The sequence below is a fragment of the Halyomorpha halys genome, unplaced genomic scaffold (assembly GCF_000696795.3).
Source record: "Halyomorpha halys isolate HHAL.00 unplaced genomic scaffold, Hhal_1.1 Scaffold128.1, whole genome shotgun sequence".
Taxonomy (NCBI): Eukaryota; Metazoa; Arthropoda; class Insecta; order Hemiptera; family Pentatomidae; genus Halyomorpha; species Halyomorpha halys.
Window position 1 is genome coordinate 837,840 of NW_027110898.1, and position 21,395 is coordinate 859,234.

Consider the following 21,395-nt stretch of genomic DNA (forward strand, 5'->3'; position numbering starts at 1 on the left):
AAAATTGGAACAAGTGTGTTTGTGTTAATAATAATATAAACCACTCTCAAACGATCAATATAATAAATCGTTAAAATAGTATATATAATTAATTTGGAACCTAAATTTAACAAAAATATAAATTAATTATAAAGCATAAATAAAGTATTGTGTATAGATTAAATTCGCATAGTAACGAAAATAAGTAATGGTTATTTTGTAGTATTTAAGCTTCTTCTCTATGCTGTATTTTCTGTTGTTAATGATATTTTTCCTCAGTGGGTGGGTTATCTTTATTTTTGATATTTTCGTTCAACTAACTAACGTTCAAATAAATTTCTTGTATTTGATTCGTAGATATCAACACCTCTCATGTATCTTATTCTTTATTTATCGTTGCTTTACATTTACAGTTAATATAATAAAAATATTTATAAAAATAAAATCTTTATTTTATGAAATTTTAATGGTGCTTTTATTATTTCACTATTTTATTAGTGAGAAAAAAAGGAATCAAAAGTAATGTATGCATTTACTATGATGTTTGATAAAATGGTATAAGCGTGTTTAATATACCGTTTTCTTTCTATTTTGACGATTTTAAGTTTGTTTTATTTATCATCTATCTTATACTTCTTTATTGACAGTATTTTCTTGTGACCATATGACTTTTATACTTGTACCATTTATTAGAGGGGATTGAAGTCAGACAGTGCTGAAAGCCGATTTATCTTTTTGAGAAGAATATAGTGTTACCTGAATTATTTTGACAAATTGTCTGGGTTCTAACCTGGTGAGATGAACTTGAATGATGTCGTGACCTTTGATGAAAGTTAGTTGTCAAGTAAATTTCTCTAAATTATATTATTACTCTGCTTTAAGCGACTGAAAATGACTTACACCATTTTTTGTTTTTATAAAATATTTTAAAAATGCACCTTATTAGGGAACTATTAATGTTGTGTCTTATTATTCATCCACATTTCCTTTTTGGTCTTCTCGATCATTTTCCTACGTACAACTAAAAATTGTTTAAAATGAAAGAATATATTTCGGGATTTTTTAAATGCTAAATCGAATTCAATTTAGTTGTATAGAAACATTTTTTCGTTTAGAATATTGGCTTCATTGATATTAACTTACATTAATATCAATGATTTTCATCATACTGAAATATTGAATTATTTCAGTATGATGAAAATCATTGATATTAACTTACATTTTAATTTTTTTTTGTAATTTTTTAAAATTCCATACTTTTTTACTGTAGGAAACCTTTTACCAACATTACATAAAATGTATAATTTTTTTTTTCAGTTGTCGTTGTTTGTGCGGATCCACCTGTTGTCCGAGAAATACTTCTTGTTGCTGAAGAACTTAACATGATCGACAGCGGGGAATATGTCTTCTTCAACATAGAGCTCTTCAATAAGTAAGTAATTAACGATACATTACATTTTTAAAAATTACTTTTTAAAGACTTTTTTTTTGTAAAGAAGTATCTTTAAGATAAAATCCAATATATATATATATATATATTGGATTTTATCTTTAAGATAAAATCCAATATATATATATATATATATATATAACTTTGAGACCATGAAAATAATTTATTTACTGCGTCTTGGAGACAGGTTTTATTTTATTACATGTCTAGTGATATGAAAAGAATAGAATTTACACATTTTGTTTGCATTTTTTTTTTTACTCGTCTGGTGTTATTATCCATGCCTTGGTGGTATTAACTGTAAATAAAAGTTACACTAAAGCAAATATAGAAAAATAAGTGCAATAAATAAAAGGGGAGATTGCTGTTGATAACCAGTTAAAACATTAGTATCTTATCTGCATGTAGATGCTTTAAGTAAATGTCAAATTCTCATTCTAACTTCACCACCTTCCATTCCTGATAATCCTCCGAGGCGCCCGAAAAGAAGATGGCCACGAGACCTGCTAATGTAAAACGTCATTAGAGTGCTGCCAATAGGTAGTTTCTCTACACGCCTGTAACACTCCAATTTAACCGAGATCAGATTTACTAAATACATTATAATGTACAATTGTAAATAGCAATAAAAAATATTTATAAAAACAAACATCACCACAGTGCAATATTAAAAGAAAACTTAATTTTCAATGCAATTGAATTGAATTTAGTACGGTATTAGAATAAACCAATTTTAGTAGAAAGGTTTAACAATAGCTCTGTTGTTCAAAAAGTTAAAATGGACAAACCACGATTTGAGTGTTAGCAATGAGTAGATTCTTTACACGCCTGTATCACTCCATTTTAACAGAGATCAAATTTAGTAAATATATTATAATTTACAGTTGTAAATGGCAATACATAAATAAATAAATAATAACAATTTTTTATCTGCTAAGCCAGTTAACCATATGGTATTGTTAGTTTATCTTAATAATCATATTTCCTCAATGTTGACATCCCATTATATTTTAATATGGTATATAACAAAATTAAACAGCGATTTATAGACTTAATAAACTAGTATAATTAATTATTAACACAAACACACTTGAACCAATTTTACTCTCAACATTTATATCAAAAACTTTCCAACGTTTCGGCCCTCAGGCCATTCTTAAGTAGACAACCTATGAAAATTTGTTTTTATATTATTATTACATTATTTTCTCACAACATACTAATGCTTTTGACTATAGCTTAAATATTGATGTCATATATTCTTTAAAATGTTTCTTGCAAACTACTTGCCCATGTCGTATATTTAATACAAAACAAATAACATATTATAATTATAACGCAGCAGTTTAAAACATTGCTTTGTAATTGATTATTCACTTACAAAATGTTTATAATTTAAACTTAAAATCTTTTCACTTATAATATTGTCTTTATTTAATCTTATTAACATCATTAACAACAGAACTTACCTTCAACACTTTATCACTAAAAATTATTTTTTATATATTTATTTATATTCCTTTGCATTCATACACCCCCCTATTTTTTATATATGACACCAATATTTAAGGAATTGTAAAAAAAACATTAGTATGTTGTGAGGAAATAATATAATGATAATATAAAAACAAATGTTTATAGGTTGTCTCCTTGAAAATGGCCTGAGGGCCGAAACGTTAGAGAGTTTTAGAAATAAATGTTGAGAGTAAAATTGGAACAAGTGTGTTTGTGTTAATAATAATATAAACCACTCTCAAACGATCAATATAATAAATCGTTAAAATAGTATATATAATTAATTTTAAATACTGTTTTTCATCAAACTATGTTTTATATTATGTATATGTTGGAAAGCCGTGTTGAAGACAACTCTGATTTTATATATATATATTACAAATGTTTGTCCTTCATAAATCAATATAAATAAAAGTTAATGAATGTTTATAAGTGCGACACCTCCTTAGCTTGTTTGCTTGTTTTTATAGTAATAATTACTGACCTATGCAAAAAAACCTGTTTAAACGAATCCGTTTGCCTGGGAGATCATAGGGCTGGGAGTGTGAAGTATTTATCTTAATTCTCGAAACTGCTTCTGTTAGCATATCGGGGCAATTAGGAGTTTGCTTGTTTAGTGCAAACTAAATGTGCCAAGTCAAACAAAAACTTGTGCTTACTGCTTCGGTTCTTGGTTCCTTGCACTAAAAACGTTAAGGACTTCATTTGAATTTTCGGCAGCTTTGCTTTAAAAGTTTAAAATTATTTTTGTAACTTAAATTTTCACAATAGTTTGGATAAAGTTGAGCGTAGATTTAACATGTATTAGGAAGAATTAGTATGTAAAAGGCTTCTGGTTTTTGAAGCAAATGATATTTATTGAAACTTATTTTATTTAGTTCCTTCGTCACGGGCTAAATTTATAGGTCCTCATGAGATCTAATTCAGAAAATACATGAGCTGCATATAATTTTTAAAAAAATACGGTGTATACATGTACCTAATTATAATTACATATATAGTTTAATTATAATATATAATATACAGTATGTTCAAAAAGAACCACTTCCTTGTCATTTCTGCATTAGGATGCAGGCTGGTTATATACAGGTTACCACTATGTTTTAACCGTAGTGAAAGGTGAGGTTTTTATTCACGTGGGACCACTATTGAAATAAATGTCTACCCCCTGGCCGGATTCGAACCAATTTCAGTCACGAGCCAGTCAAAGTTGGAGCTTTAACTATCTCGGCTCATACTGCACATTTTTATACAATTAACTAAAAATCTTATATATAAGACCCCCCCCCCCGGTATCAACAAACCGCTGTCGGTGTTTTTTCCATTGTCTATAGGCCTCCTGGAAATCTTTAGAGGAAGACTTTTAAGGCACCTTGTCAGAGCTGTCTGGACTGCTGGAATCGAGTCGAAGTCCTTTTTTATGAGGTAACTATTGTTTTGGTGAAACAGTCACTGGGAGATAAGCCGCGGCTTTAAGGTGGTTACAGCATTCTAATCACGTTGAATTTGAACATCTTCCCGGCCACATGGGACCGTTGCAAAATATGGCTTCTTCTCTATGGGTGTTTTTCTGTTTCACACAGAAATTTCTTGAATACCACTTCTCCAAGTGGCGCTTTATTTTGGAGTATTCGAAAGATTTTATAGACCTGCACTACGTCAGTAACGATCTACTCACTCCATTTTCTCGGAGACCACTGCCGCTTGTGCAGTTTGTCAATATCCCCAATCCATTTCTTCATTTCGGTGGAACCTGTCTACAGGTACATCTGTAGTCAGGAAAAGATCAGTCTTGAAATTTTATTAACAGACCATGTATATTGATATTTTTACTTGACTGTTAATGATATTTACTTTTTGAGGATCTGCCAATAAAAAAACGTTTCAAAATTGTAATATTCTCATATTCATCCCCTACAGTGAAAAAGGAAAACAAGTTTTATAAAATTAAGTTTCTCAACTAATTACGACAAAAAACTTAGGTAAAGATTAAAAATAGAGATTAACCAATATTATTGCTAAATAAAATAAAATATTGAAGTAAATAAACAATTGTAAGAAATGATTCTATTCAATTAAATTTAGTTGTATTATTTGATTGATTTTAAATTGTATTTTATTTTATATTTTTGTGTTTAGTAATTAATTATGAAAATATTTTCTTCAAAAATATTTTTTTCACTGTATACTATGAATATGAGAATAATAGAATCATTGAACGTTGCCATAATAAGTTATTCATTAATGACTGAATCTCAGGACCCTAAACACAGACGGACGCACACACGCCCATGTACAACTAAGTAATTACACAAGTATATGTTTAGTGAAAAGTTAAAGTGAAAAGAAAAATGTATATATGATGCATTAGATAACGTGAAGATATAAAAAAGAATAAAATATAAAGATATATAACCCAAAAAATAAATAATAAAACAAAAATTAATATGATACGATGAATGATAACATTTTATACATAAACAGTTAACTATATTATCTAGTAGTTGATCCGGGTATATATTATATAAGATATGTTCTCGAAAGCGGGCATAAAATTTACTATAACGTTCACCATATTCACCTTAATTAAATGTTAGAAAAAAACCCAATAAAGATAGAAACCAAGATGGAAGTGGGTTATAGTAATAGAGAGCAGGAGAATATATTAATTATAAGAGAAACTAAACGGCTGGTGTCTTACAATATACAAAACTGTAAAAAGCATATACATTATTTATGTTCTTATCATTGTTTTAGGTATTCTTTTTATATGTCTGATTAAATCTTCTGGATACTGTGCTATATAAATATAATATATAAAGATAATAATGTGTTATATAAAGATAATAATGTGTTATATAAAGATAATAAATGATCATATCAAATAATGAAGGAGATAGTCGTATAGTTGCATACTATTTTTCATTCTTTTTGATCACACCACCGACCATCTACTTCATACTTTTACCAACAGTTTCAAATCGTTTCTTTGATCTACTCTCATCAACAAATGTTTCGTAAGAAGAACCATGTCGAATTTAAAATATTCTACGACTTGTATCACTAAAGCCATTTTCTGCCAAACTGATTTTATTCATTAAACGCCCTATTAGATATAAGTATAATGTAGGTTAATTAATGATAACTATGGCCTTAATTATTAATTAACAGATTTTATTTTTAATTATGTCTTGAATATAATTTATTAATTACAATTTCAATAATATTTTATTTTATCACTAAAATTTAATCAATGATATGACAAGTTCGTTGTCAATAGATTTCCTACAGTGTCAATAGTGCAACGTAGTAGCTATATGATGAATTATTTTCGTGACAATTGCATTATTTTTGTTTGCCGCCATCTTATTTTTTTTTTTAAATGACCATAAAGAATTCTAGTGCTGTATCAATTTATAGAGAATTTAATACTAAAAAAAAATATATTATTTTATTGATTAAATAACGAATTGTGGCTGAAAACTAAAAAAAAGTATATATTTCTTGCTCATTTTTCACTCAGTGCTCAATATCTTAAAAGTCATACGACAAAAATGGATGAAACCTTCTTTAAGCAGTGCAAATTTTCAAAAATATGTGCCCTAATAAACATTTTTACATTCTATGATTTCCGAGACGCAATTTATTTTTAAAAGAACTTTTTTTTCCAAATAACAAGAAATCAATATGCTTTTAATTTATTTTGGAAAATATTATGAACAATCCTATAAACATAGGCAATAATTTAAAACGTATGCATTGTATATTTATCTAGCTTCAATTTAATATTTCAATAGCTATGTTAAATCAAGATGGGGCAAAAAAAAATGTTTTTGGACCCTTAGATTTTCCTAGTCTTTCAGTAAATATGTCAAAAACATACCAAGAACGAACAAAACATTGGAATCCCGTCTTTGTGGATATTAGTTTCACCAAAAAACCTTAATATCCTTTAGTATTATGGGACTAGTTTATTCCAAGACTGATGGTTAGTCTAAGATATACTGAATTCAGAAAGAAATATAATACAAGGTTATCCAAATTTGCACAATTTTTATTTTGTACAATATATTACACAAGTTTTCAATGCCAGAAACAGACATTGTCATGCAATAATATTATGCGGGTATGGACATATTAAGGTTAAAACGGATAAGTTAGTTTTAATATAAATGCTTAGTCTTCACTTTTTATTTCTTTTGCAACACGCCATTGTTAGTCACATTAATCACAGAGTTTCCTCCAATGAATCTTTTCAATATCTTCTAAATAGTATACGGGGTTGTTATAGGAAAGTGAAAATAATCAAATGGGATAAAATACTGATCTCGCAATGTCGACAAAGAGAAGGCGGAGTGAAGAAATCCATCTGAACCCTTACAATGTGAAGCAAGAATTTTCTTTTGTTTATATTATTCCAAGAGCTTGGAACTGAACTTTCTTTATTGTTTTATAAGAACTTAGTTTTCTTCGTATTGTTGTTTTTCTATTTCAACTTTTTTTGTTTTATATATATTCGAATTAATCTTTTTTTAATATTATCCAATAACTTTAAAGATCGAAAACTGTTTTTATTAGGGAAAATTACTTGCCTAAGGTCACAGAGAGGGTAAGTATTGAGATATCTTCTGTTAAAATACAAGTGATAATAATAATCTTTTATATCCGGTACTTTTATCTGATATTCGTGTAGCTGATACAGAGGTACATACAGCTGATATAGCTGGTATAGCAACCGTTTTATACTTAAGTTAGTGTAATAGCCAAGATTCTAGGTTTTTCTGTACTATTTTCCACTAAATGGTTTATTATTTCTCGGAATATTATTTTTTTTACCTACATAAATGATACAAAGTAGTTATATATATAAAGTTCAGTCCCAAGCTCTTTGAATAATGTAAACAAAAGAAAATTCTTGTTTCATATTGTAAGGGTTGGATGGATTTCTTCACTCCCCCTTCTCATTGTCGACATTGCGAGATCAATATTTTATCCACTTTCCTATTATAACCCCAAATACTATATAGAACATATTGAAAAGATGCATAGGAGGAAACATTGTGATTAATGTGACAAACAATAGTGTGTTGGAAAAAAAAAATAAAAAGTGAAGACTGAGCATTTATATTAAAAATAACTTATCAATTTTAACCTCAAGCTGCTCATACACGCACACAATATTATGGCATGACATTGGAAATTGTGCAATAATATCGAATGTGTTTTTCCGGTATTGAAAGGTTGTGCAATATATTCAAAGAATGTTGATTTCTCGTCATTTGGAGAAAAAAAAACTTAAAAATTGCGTCTCGGGAATCATAGATTGTAGAGAGGTTTATTTGGGATTAAATTTTAGGAAATATGTACTACTTAAAGAAGGTTCCATCCATTTTTGTTGTGTGACCTTTAAGATATTGAGAACTTAGTGAAAAATGAGCGAGAATTTGATACCTCTTAGTTTTCATCCCCTATTCGTTATTTAATCAATAAAATAATTTTTTTTAGTATTAGATTCTCTATAAATTGATACAAAACTAGAATTCTCTATGATCATTTTAAAAAATAAGATGGCGCCAAAAAAACAAATGCACTTTGCACGAAAATTTCGTAATTCATCATATACGGTAGCTACTACGTTGCACTATTAAGGCAATAGGAAATATATTTACAACAAACCTGTCATATCATTGATTAAATTTTTGTAAAAATTACATTCATTTTTATTTTATGGAAAAAATCTTGTTAAATGGTTAGAATACCCATTTCATCCTTATAAAGTCTGACTGCAGTTGCAAGGTCAGTATCATCTGTATCTGTGTATTTTTTTTTTTTTTACTGTATTACAGTATTTTTTTCTGTATCGATTCATTGTATCAATTATTTTACTATAAATAATACAAAATATCTGACTTATCTAATCTTATCCATCCCTATTAGTTTTAATTCATTCCCAACACATATATTAAAACATAAATAAATAGAATAAATTAAGCTGTAAGCAAAATTAACATCTTAAGCGTTCAGAAATAAAGCGTTCTGTCTATCATGAACGAACGATTTTAAATTGATTTTTCACCAGTTTATTTTTCTACAACCCATTCTTTACACATCTTATTATTCCAAATCAGTATTCATTTAGTTGCTCAAGTAATGTAGTTTGTGTAATAATTGGTTATTGTTGACAAAGGTCTATTCGGTAAATGTTTTTCAACCCGTAAGAAATTATTTTGTAAGTAATGAAATAAAATATAAGCAAATATTCTATCAAATTTATAAAATATAGTATCATGGAAACAAATACATGTTTATCCTGAAATAATTTATTTTATTTTTTTTATTTTAATATCTTTATTGAAATTTACCACTGTATATTATATAATACATTAATTAAATTTGATCTTAGTTAAAATGGAGTGTTATAGGCGTGTAGAGTACCCGCTTTCTTACTACATAATGACATTTTACATTAGCAGGTCTCGTGGCCATCTTCTTTTCAGGCGCCTCGGAGGATTGTCAGGAATGGAAGAGGATGCAAGGTTAGAAACTAGGGGGTTTGAGTGGTTAGGGAGTTTATATTGGAAGGAGTGATTTCTGGTTCGGGCTAGATCGGTTACATAGAGAACATTAAGTCTTTATGTATGATTTTATTTGTGACTAAGTAAGGAGCATTGAGGATTTTACGAAGGATTTTGGATTGTAAGGATTGGATACGAGAGGAATTCGAAGGTTTAGTGGAGCCCAAAGCTCAACTCCATTGGCCTTATTACAGTAATGTAGATCAGTCTTTTGTAATGTGTTGGAGGTTTTGACCGTTTGTCTAGTAAGTGCTGTAATAGGTGAAATCGACCTGCTGTTTCCATCCTGAAATGATAAATTTAAGTTTCAATTGCTTAGTAACGAAGTTAGTTTGAAAAGATAAATTTCCTTACTTCCATTGGGAATTTTGTTTGGTTAAAGGACTGAGAATTTGAAGTGTTGTTATCAAATAAACACAATCATGTTTTGTTAGAGAGTTTAAAACTTTTTAGGAAATACAACTCTATTTATGTAGACGCTGAGGACGTGTGTAGAGATTGGAACTCCGATAAAACGCATTTATTATCTTAAATGATTAAGATATCATAAACCTAAATGCAATGATTAGAAAGCTGGTGTATAGTATAGTACTTTTTAAACAGTAGTATAATATTTAAAAAGACGTTTCGATTTCCTAAAAATAAAAAAAAGAAATCGAATATTAGCGCCATTAAAATTTAGATTTTATAATTCATTTCAATTACTTTTATGAAATATAATTACAATGCAGTTATTTTATTATATTTTTAACTGAATTTCCGAAAAGGATGTGCATGAGGGACCATCTTGTTGAGTTGAATAATAAATTACACAACAGGTGGTATATTTGGAAACTAGTCCCTCTCACGTCAAACATAAAAAGTATGATGGATGGTGCACATATATACTTTTCCTCTCTATTTCATGATAGGTGGGTGCTATGTAAAAACGTAAGATAATTTTTTTATTGATAGTGCTTTGTTTGCTTGAACTAATGTCAGGTTCATTCTTCAGTTGTAATAGATAAAATAGAAAAGATATTATAATAATATGTTGGTGATCGATAAATTATTCTGAATTTTCGTTATATCTTATCTACTTCACCTCAAGAGTGTTCATGCCTTTAGCACACGAAACCGACGTACTTACTTGACTAATGTTAATAAGGTTATCTACTCATGTATCTCACTTATTATCATAGTATGCCTCAATGATTATAAAATTAAAAAATAAAAATCAACGAAGTACAACGTGAATTAAATTGTATTTATATAAATTATTTATTTTGTTTCCTCTTGTTCATGATAAATCATCTATCATGATAAATTCGAAAAGATAATTATTCCTCTTATGAAAAAAAAAAAATTAAAATATCTAGACATTTATTTAGCACGATACTTCTGTTACGAGTGTTTATTAGAAAATAGAGATCTGTTAGATTAGATAATGGAGTGTCATCTGTTTTTTACTGCTGTATTTTTTTAAATCATAAATAATCATTCATTTGATAAGTATAAAAACGAAAATTTGTATCAAGTTTAACTAGCACTCATATAATATTTGCCATTAAACAATCCTTTGAATTTTGCATAACTAAAATCCTAAATACAATTGATGGAACTTACAAAATGATTTTGAATTAGTTCGAACTGTTTCAACGTATCGTTTATAATAAAATCTTTATTTAACTAACAAACCTCATATTTTTTTTAATTAATTAAAAGAAGAGAGGAGAAGATGTTTGGCGAAGGCAGTGATAAAAATAAAAGAGGTCCTCCAAGTTAAGTGGTGGGGGTCCACTCCTGAGATGTCGGGGTAACCCAAGAGGGCCACTAACCTTAGAGTGAGTTTTTCTTTGTAAAATATTTTTGTGTACTTTCTCGTCTTGATTCTTATCAGGAATCGATAGCTTTATAGTGCTTTTCTTTTGGGCATATCTTAAATAATGTATATCTTAAATTTGACCAAATCTACCATGGTATATACCTTAAATAAACCGACATACACCAGTTTTTTTATCATATTGGAAAACGTACAACCGGATTCACTGACCTTTAAAATAATTCAAACATTATTGTCTTCATTAGGTTTTAGTGAGCGTCTTATTAAATAATAGAACCCATTTTAATAATTTTCACTCTCTTATAAACTGCTATTATTTATACGAAAGAACATTTATTCGTTTTAAAGGTCTTTATTCACTATCAACGCTTTAATTAACTTCTGTTTGAGAAATGAGCGAAAGTGCTCTAGGAGCCGTTTCTCTGTCTTATTATTATCTCTTATGTAGATTAAATGCAGCTTATCTATCAAATAGATAAATCGACTGATTAATTATGTTATTCTCTGAAATTAAAGCTATAGGTCAATTTAATTTTTGTATTGAATTTATTTAAAACAAAAGACGTTGTTTTAATTAACATTTGTAACTTCGTCATAATAAAGGTTAAGAAAAATAATAATAAAGGCTAATCGCTGTCTACATGCATCTGTCCAGTGTTGCCCAATAAAAACCATAATACATTAGATCATGCCTTGCCGCAATCCTCCCGCCAACGCTTCGGTCTACCTCTCAAAGCCGTCGGTGTTTATTAACATTTTAGGTGTCCCTTCGTTACGAAGGTTTACAACCTTCACGCCATCTTATACGTCGCAATTAACAAAAGTTAAGATATATATATATTCTATGATTTTTCACTGGGTACACTAAAAAATTAATAATGAAAATATCACTAAAAAAAGCTTTTTTTTTACACCCCTTTCCTTGCTATTTCTGGCATACTGGGTGTGGGAGCAGTGAGGTAGTGCGCTGGTGTATATTACTAAAAGTTTCTTACAAAATATATTTTTCAAGTTAGTGCTTTGAAATATAAGGTTTCATTTTTTAAATATAAAAAGTCCCAACAATACTAGAAATAAAAAATTACTTGATTTCTATACATAATTCAATAGAAATCAAGTAATTTTTTATTTCTAATATTAAAGTTAATCAATACTAGAAATAAAAAATTGTTTTAAGTCTAAGAAAGACAAAATAATTGAACATTTCCAGTTTTTTTTTAACTCTAGAGGTATATATTTAAAAAAATATTTTAATAAAAACTGTCGATATTTAGAGGAATAAAGTAAGAACATTCAGAGTAGTATCTATTTTACTCATTGTGATTCCTAACCTGCTTATTTCCCCTAAAAAGCAATTGGTAATTACATTTGAACGACGTAAGTTTTGTAAAAGAAAACAACAATTGTTTAAAAAATTGTATTTATTTAAAACAATAAACAGCAATTTTACAAGCACTACTCTCTCTTCTAGCATTTCGAACGGGCGCCAAATTGCAGTTATGGATTACATCCTTATTGCACTGTAATGCAACACTTTGGGTTTCAGTTTCTCTTCTCTAGTCCTTTTTAGCTTTCGTTTCTTTCTTTCTTCCAAATAAAACCATTAGTAAGAAGATCGGCAAGGCCACAACAGAAAATAAGAAAAGTGCTATGTCGATCCCGAGGAACTGGTACAAAGATAAATCATTCCTCGCTGATCTCAAGTGTTTCGCACCTTTATGCCTAATTACGTACTCAATCCAATACATAGCGTCGTCATAAGTTGACCTTGGTCTGTCGTGTAAAATTTTAGAACGGGTAACTGCGTTTTCTTTGTACCTGAAATAAAAAAACAGGATTATATGTATAAATATTATGATAATAATTTAAATAAAATTGTAATCAATAATTTAAGAAGTTCAATAGGATTTATATTTTAAAAAATTATTAAATGAAAGAAGTCGACCCTCACCTGGGGTCGTTTATTATCTTGACGACAGAGTTAACTACATTTTCCTTGGTAAACTCATTCCTTAAAAGTGTGATTCCGAATCCTGCTTGTTCCGCATATCTCGAATTGTATTCTTGATCAGCAAAGAAAGGAACGCACAATACAGGAACTCCAGCACCTGCTGCCTCAGTGATACCGTGTAGACCGGCGTGCGTTATGAAAATTCGAAGATTGGGATGAGCTGGAGGAAAACAATGACATATTGCTCAAATTATTATATTAAATAATAAAACTATTATTATAATTATTTTAGTTTTTTTTAAAAATAAAATGATTACCTAATATGCCGGGTTGTGGATACCATTTTCTTACTAAGACATTCTTAGGTGTATTAGGAATGTTTTCTTGATCCCACTTCATGAATACAGTATAGTTGAGTTCACCCATAGCAGATAGGGCTGTCTCTAACATTCCTTCGGGTATAATGGTGCTTCTCAGGACAGATCCAAAATTTAAATAAACCACACCTTCTTTGGCATTGTCCATGATTGTCTGAAATTCCTTAAAATAATAATGTTCAATTAATATTCTAGTAATTATTCATTTGATGTATGTAAATCATTAAGATATTGGTGTATATTTATTTGTATATGTAAAAATTTACATCATTAATTTAAATAATTTGTGGTTCTTATTTGTAAAGTGTATCACGTTACTAAATTCCCTTCTAATAATGAAACTTTTAATTAAAGTTTCCCTTCAAAAAACAATTATTTTTAAATTTATCTAGCACTTTTATAAAAAAAAAAGTTCAAATTTCGATTGAATTTTTTATTATCTTTCAGTGATACAACATACAAATATATGTATTTATTTATAAAATGTGGTTAGTTTTTTAAATTAAAGATCTCCAAGGAATATAATTTATTTATTGACAATGAGCACATCATGGAAAATAATTTACGAAAATGGCTAAACAGTCCTTTCAATTACGAAGAAACGCACGGGGGTTGGACAGGAGGTGGATCAATTTTGGAGTTTTATTATTGGTGGGACCCTCCATTCTTCATATTTTCCATTTATTACAAGAACCCAAGAGGAGAAAAAAGGCAGTTATTTCATCCCAATTTTTGATTACTTAATTGAAAACGAGGTATAATTACTAGTCAAAATTGACGAGTCTGCCAAGTATAGGTAGGGGGAATAAGAAATGACAGCAGTTTCAAAACGTTAACAATAATTAATTTTTCATTCGGAGCTCTATATCTTTAAAACTATTAACAATAATAGAAAATCTAAGAGAGCATTATTTAAAGTAGAAGAAAATGTAAGGCCTTCTAGTGCTATTTACGTTCAATAGTTCTCGAGATATAGCTTTTTAAAAAGCAACATTTCATAAAAATATGAACGTACTGAAAGATCAGTAGTTAGAGAATTTATTTTGAAAAATCTATATCTCAAAACAAATTTGACGTACAGATGTCTATCACCACTCTAATTAAAGCTAATTTAATGGGCTATAAAGTAGTGTATTTTCATAGGAGTATTATTTTTCATGATATTTGCTAAAATAAATTGAAAATAAATATTTCAAAAAATTTACTCTTCTTTAAATAATGTTCTCTAGAATGAAAAATTAATGTTTTTTTTTTAAGGTAACAGCCACCATTTTTTATTCTCCCCACCTATACTTGGCAGATTCATCAATTTCGACTATTAATTATACATAGTTTTTATTAAAGTAATCAAAAATTAAGGTGAAATAACTGCATTTTTTCTTCCCGGCTCTTGTACTAATTGTTAATGCAATGCTCAGAGAAAGTTGTGTTGTAATTCTAACCCTCCTGCCCTGTTTCCGTGCGTCTTTTGTCAATTAGAAGAAAAAATAATTTTCTTCCTTTTAGTTAGCCATTTATATAACAGTAGTATTGGTAAATTATGAGCACATTGATAAGGAATAAGTTATTTTCGTTGGAGATCTTCGATTGTTAAAGTATAACTTTTGCCTAGCACATACCATCGCCGGATACTCGTTACTCTGGGTTCTTGTTCGCATTAGTATTTTTTTGTTACTGTAAAAACAGTTAGCAGATATTTATCTCTAGTATTACCAATACACCAATCCTTTATAATTTCCAATCTCTTACTTTTGTTAGTTCAGCTCCGACCTTCGCACTAAGTCCACCAACTGGTATGGCGTTTGGTAGCAAAGGTTCTGGATAACCAACGGAGAAGTGGTAATCCATCAGAGTTAACGAAGTATTTCTCAGCATATCCAATAATGGAGGACGTTTTTCGTATCCCGGATATCTTATGTATTTGTCCATGAGAGCTTGCTGAAAATAAAATTACAACTAAGTACCAACTAATCGAAACGTTTAGTATCTTCTAGTTATTTACAAGTTTGATGTACCTGATGAGGGATGTACCAATAGTAATTAACGCATAAATCGAAAAGATTTATGAAAAAATTGTCCAGTCGTTGGAAGAATGTCATTCTGTTGGTATACGGTGATCTCATGTTTGGCTGCAAGTGAAATGAAACCTCACCTCCGGTCAAAAATTCATACCAAGTAGAATGGCCCATCGCTTGGAACGTTATTGCTGGGATGTTCAACTTGTGGCTGATGGCAATTAGCGGTTCTACGCAAAAATGGGATTCCAAAAGCAACACATCGTATTTCGTTTTATCATGTTCCAAAAAATCCATAAATAGCTTATCTTGGAAAACTTTTTCCATAAGTGTTTCGCAAAAATCAACTAAGGTCAAAGGAAAGCCATATCCTCCTGCGGCGACCATGTCCTTTATACTTTGAGCTAGAACAATATAATTGTTATTTGCAATAAAAAAAATGATATAATTATAATGATTAATTTTTAAATATTAATATGACAGGTGTGAGATGGTAACAAAAATCGCCAGTTTTGAATTATAGTGGCGAAACTAAAAAAAAAAAATTGATTTGTGAATTAAGAATGTACACAATTTTAGAATGAATCCTCTTTTAAGTAAAAACAAAAAGGCAAGTTTATTTCAACACCATCCCTGGAAATTTTGGCATATGCAATAAGAGAGGAAAATAAAATTTGTTTGCTAACGATTTGCAACGGTGCATTTAGTTTTGATACAACGTCTCGTAATATATATTAAAACAGGCTAAAAATTAATTAAAAAAAATATACGGATATTTTTTTTTACGTGTAATAATTCGCAACGTTGTTTTATCTTTTCTTCTGACTTGTTCTACTACAATTATCAAAGGTGATATAATGGAATGACATCTGATTATTTATCATTAAATATATCACCATAATAGCAAAATCAGCATTTAGCTGCAGATTTTTGAGCTCGTATAATAACAATACATAAATAAGAGTTCTATTACTATGAAAAAGATCAAAATAAATTCATCTTTCATAACGATAAAAAAATATTTGGGATTGATTACCAAAGTGAGGATATATCCCTTCCAGGAATTCCTGTTTAACATAACTGTTTAACATTCCAGTTTAACATAGTGACCCGGGGGTGAGGTCAATAAACATAACTGTGACCTGCAGTTACAGATCATTTCTTTTTTTTTTAAGTTTCTGAGACCATCTTTATTTATTACGCCTTTTGGTAATCAAACTGTTGTATTGCATTATATGTATTCAAGCAAAGTTAGGCCTAAGCAGTATACTTAACATTAACTTATATACAAGACATTAAATTTACTGTTGATAGTTTAATATTTTGTATAATTAGAAGCATCAATGGTTTTAAAAAAGAAAGTGATAAAATTTGAACTCATAGATTGTTGAGATTCCATGAGTTTTGTAACTCACCAGAGTAGAGATGTAGTTCCACTTCGACATCCCTCCAGTTCGGTGGAGGATCCTTGAGAGGGTATGGTGATACAAAGGTTACGTTGTGACCCCTTATTGCTAGTTCCTTGAAGATGGCTATGAAGGCGTAGGTGTGGCTGTAGAGCGGCATAGGGGCGAGTATGAGAATGTTGGCAGCCTCCATGGGAGCTGCGAGGAAACACAGTAACAGAATGGTTGGTATCACTGCCATCTTAGGTGCTGTAGACAAACAGACCAACATCAGTTTTTTCACGCCCTGTAGAGTTATGTCTTGTGTATGAAGCCATTGATTAAAGCTAATTTTAATATTTCCAATTAATGTTAAGAAGTGCATTAGAAGCATAAAAAAAGGCATATAGAATGAAAAGGGCTAGGAATTCATTAAAGAAACCTAAGTTTTCATTATATGAGTTCTTGGTTTTAACAGAAAGTTTAGAATCCAAAGTGTCATTTTTGACCGTGAAATCTGAGTTTTGGACGCTAAATGTCAGGCTGAAAGAAAATCCAGGAATCCATATAATCAAAGGAGAACAAGGAGATTAGTAGAGGAACGTCTTACAGGAGAAGAGAAAAGGGACGCCTTGTCTGAAAAAGGAAGAGGGCTTTCAGGAAGAAGTAATTTAAACAGGTCTAAAAACAGAAAAACTAATATAGAAACCTAAATGAGTAGAGCACATTTTAGAAAAACAGTCATTGAGATATGGAACGAACTCTTCCGAGAGCTCTCAATGATAATTTAGCTTAGATTTAGAAAAGAGGGATGGTGAACACATGAAATCACCGGACGAGGAAAAAGTGCAAGCAACCATCGAGGAATTGAACACTAACAAGGAAACGAAGCCCCAGGCTATGAAGGTTTCATAGTTGTTTTCATCGTTGTCCGAAGCAAGGCCCTACAGTAAATCCTAATCTTCATCAGATATGAAGAATAATTATCTAAAGCACGGCACTTGGCAGAGGACAATTGGTTTTTTTAGCATCATATATTGAAAGTACATTTATTTACCTAGAATAGACATTCAGGGTAGCTACATGCCTGTATCGTACCTTTATAATCTAACATTAAATTTACTATATTTTAGTAATTTTAATGTAAATATTAAAAAATAAATTAAAAGAAAGTACATTCAGACGTTAAAATAGCAATGATAGCATAATGGTGATAGTAACGCTATATATAATTTAACAAAAATGCTGGAAATAAAAAAAAAAAAAGGTCATAGCTGCGTTAAGTATATAGATTTACAATAAAAAAATATACTTTGAAATTGGAAACAATTATTAATAATCAATATTTAAATTTATGATTTATTATTGTACTACGATGATTTACTTCACAGATATCGTAATTACCACTTCGGTGTAACAGGCCTGTCTAATCTAGGTTAGCTCAAAAACTTTAATCGATGCCAAAAAGTGATGAACAATATACTTACGTGACATAAAAGAACCATAGACCATTAGTTAATAAATTACAAAAGTGATTATATATGAAATCAATTAAAAAGTACAACGAACATTTAAAGACTGGGCTCAAATCTTAATTTTTTTTTACTCTTATCTATAAAATTTTACACAGACAGGATCTGTGAGGTTGACAACCCACAGTAGAACTAAAACATTTTATCAGACAACCTTGCACGTTATCAGATAAGAACACTATCGTTATGTCACTTTGAGCTCACCTTTCTCTCGCTTTCCGGATCACTTCTGAAACTCCAAAGGGTGGACCCCTTTTTATACTCAACTTTTGAGTACTTCCACAATATGTTGCCATATTCTTAATATTATATAATCAATTGATACAATGCTTAAAAAAAACGTTCATTATCCTGATCGACCTTGACAAATATAAATGTCGAGATGCCGTTGCGTTCTTGACATTGAGTATCATGGTATCTTGAAGAATGTCTTACCAACTTCTTATGTCATTCCTGTTATAACCTATTATAACAGTGTAATATATTTGTTGTTCATAAAAAATTTTCATTTAATAGGTTTGCCAAACGTAATATTAATTATAAACTATATTATAGAGAAAAATACCTGATCTTCCGTGTAACAGTATGAAAGTGCAGAATATCTCCTACTTTGCGCACCTCACCACACAATATTTAACTCTTAATTAGTTAGCATTTTTTTTCTGAATTATTATGGTGTATACCAAACTCTGTCAAATAAGATGTGAAGAAATTTGGTATGATTATACCGCAAAGTAAAAATATTATGGAATTCACTACCCTTTCCAAACGGTTGTTAGGATGATACTGAATAAATCAAATCTAATTAATCGCACATTCAACCTTGAACAGTTCCCCACTCCTCGAAACATCCTTTGGGCACGTTGTATCTAACGTTTTCAGGTGGACCATAGATGATATTTTTCTCTAGTAATTAATAAAGGTAAAAAAACAGAAACTATAATAAAAAATTGAATGTGGAGTTAATTTTACTCTTATATATTTTTAGGAATAAATTTATCTAAAGTTATAAAGTTATCGTCTTGGTTGTTTGAACCTTCGAGGTATATAATTAAATTTTTTAGTGCGATAATTTTAATTTCATATTATTAATTTATTTGTCCAGTTAAAATTATCTTTTATTTTGTCGATAAATGCCTGTTCATGTATTCCTTCCTCTATGGTGTTTTATTACATTCTGTCGTTTACATTCAGAAATTGGTACTAGTGATAAGACCAAAAAAAGTATAACAAGATTAAACTTAAAGTTAAATAACATCGTAAACACATTCATTCCTCTGTAAAATATTTATATTCAACCTGGTGGATTCTAGAATTGAAAAATCGAATAGTAAATAATTCTTCTATCCGATTTCTTCTAAACTAATAGACTGATTTTTTAATTTTTCACCAAAGTCATTACCCTCTCTACGACCATCCTTGAAACTTACCCTTGTCAGGAGGTTTCACACGTCTATATCTCAGGCATTAAAGCATAGAGAAAAGATATTCCACGGGATAGACCTCCTTATCAAGTACTACTCCTACAAACCTAAAACTCAGTGTTCCTTCTAACTGAAATAAAAAAAAATATTTTTTTTAGTACAAAAGTGGCTGGGATAACTGTCATTCAGCCTATGGCTTATTTTCCCGTTTATAAAAGCTGGATATTCAGATTTAATATAAAACCTAAAAAAAATAGATTTAAAATTTAAAAAAATGGTTTTGATACTAGAATCATCATCATCATCTTCTATAGCGCTACAACTCTTGTAGAGTCAAGGCCTCCCGTAACTTCGTCTGCCAGTTCTTTCTAATGGTTACTGCTGCTCTCCAATTGCGGATTCCCAAGATAGACCTGGCATCCGCTGCCACTCCATCAATCCATCGAAGCCCGGGTCTTCCTACTCTCCTTGTCCCATATATCCTTTCGTCCAGGATCATCCTAGGAATCTGATCCTGAGTCAATCTTAATACATGGCTGCCCACCTAAGCCGTCCCACTTTGATCACTCTTACAATATCCGGGTTTCTGTAGAGGCCTGGCATATCAACATTTGTTCTCATCTTCCAGATCCCATCAGCACAAATCCGGCCATAAAGTTTCCTCAATATTCTCCTCTCGAACCTCAGGGGAAGGGCTTCCTGTGACCTGGGTAGTGTCCAGCATTCGGAGGCATAAGTGAGAACTGGTCTTATATAGCTGTATCTTGGTGTTTTGGGAGATAGCCCTGCTCCTGAATTGCTTCAGTAAGCCGAAATAGCATTGATTTGCGGACATAATTCTGCGATATATTTTTGTTTTTTTCTGCTCATTTTACCAGTAGTAGCTGACCGGGCGATGGGGCCGCCACATCCCTACGTCGTTTCCGCCCGGCTTTCCTTGTTGCTGGTTTCTTAATAGTAGGTTTTAAAGGGAGGGGGTTATCAGCCCAAACTCTGCCCTGATTCAGGTGGAGGGGCTGCCTCCTCAGAGCACCCTGACCTGCTCTCCTATCCGAGTTGGCTACCTAGGGAAGGTAGCCCTAAGGTGTGTACTGTTAATGACCTTTGTCTGCATAGTGTGGGGATGTGTGTAGTGTGCTGTATTAGTGTACTGAGTGGGTGTTAGTGTAATTGTTTCCCCAACCTGGAGGACCAGTAGTAGCTGACCGGGCGATGGGGCCGCCACATCCCTACGTCGTTTCCGTCCGGCTTTCCTTGTTGCTGGTTTCTTAATATTAGGTTTTAAAGGGAGGGGGTTATCAGCCCAAACTCTGCCCTGATTCAGGTGGAGGGGCTGCCTCCTCAGAGCACCCTGACCTGCTCTCCTATCC

At 30.5% G+C, this 21,395-nt stretch overlaps 2 protein-coding genes across 7 annotated transcripts in view; one reads left to right on the forward strand and one right to left on the reverse strand.

The window, feature by feature from the left end:
* The window catches only part of LOC106678192 (atrial natriuretic peptide receptor 1), a 1,188,520-nt gene that overhangs the window by 696,445 nt on the left and 470,680 nt on the right, over window positions 1–21,395 (forward strand). For all 6 annotated transcript variants that reach the window (XM_067048967.1, XM_067048969.1, XM_067048970.1 and 3 more), the window contains one exon: window positions 1,297–1,411. In XM_067048967.1, coding sequence (XP_066905068.1) covers window positions 1,297–1,411 — 115 coding nt within the window. The remainder of the gene's footprint in view (window positions 1–1,296; window positions 1,412–21,395) is intronic.
* LOC106678196 (uncharacterized) overlaps window positions 12,745–21,395 on the reverse strand; it is a gene marked incomplete in the record, with an annotated part of 31,781 nt that continues 23,130 nt past the window's right edge. Inside the window, 6 exon segments of the mRNA XM_067048963.1 lie at window positions 12,745–13,159; window positions 13,293–13,512; window positions 13,610–13,832; window positions 15,419–15,607; window positions 15,685–16,088; window positions 17,100–17,416. Coding sequence (XP_066905064.1) covers window positions 12,898–13,159; window positions 13,293–13,512; window positions 13,610–13,832; window positions 15,419–15,607; window positions 15,685–16,088; window positions 17,100–17,416 — 1,615 coding nt within the window.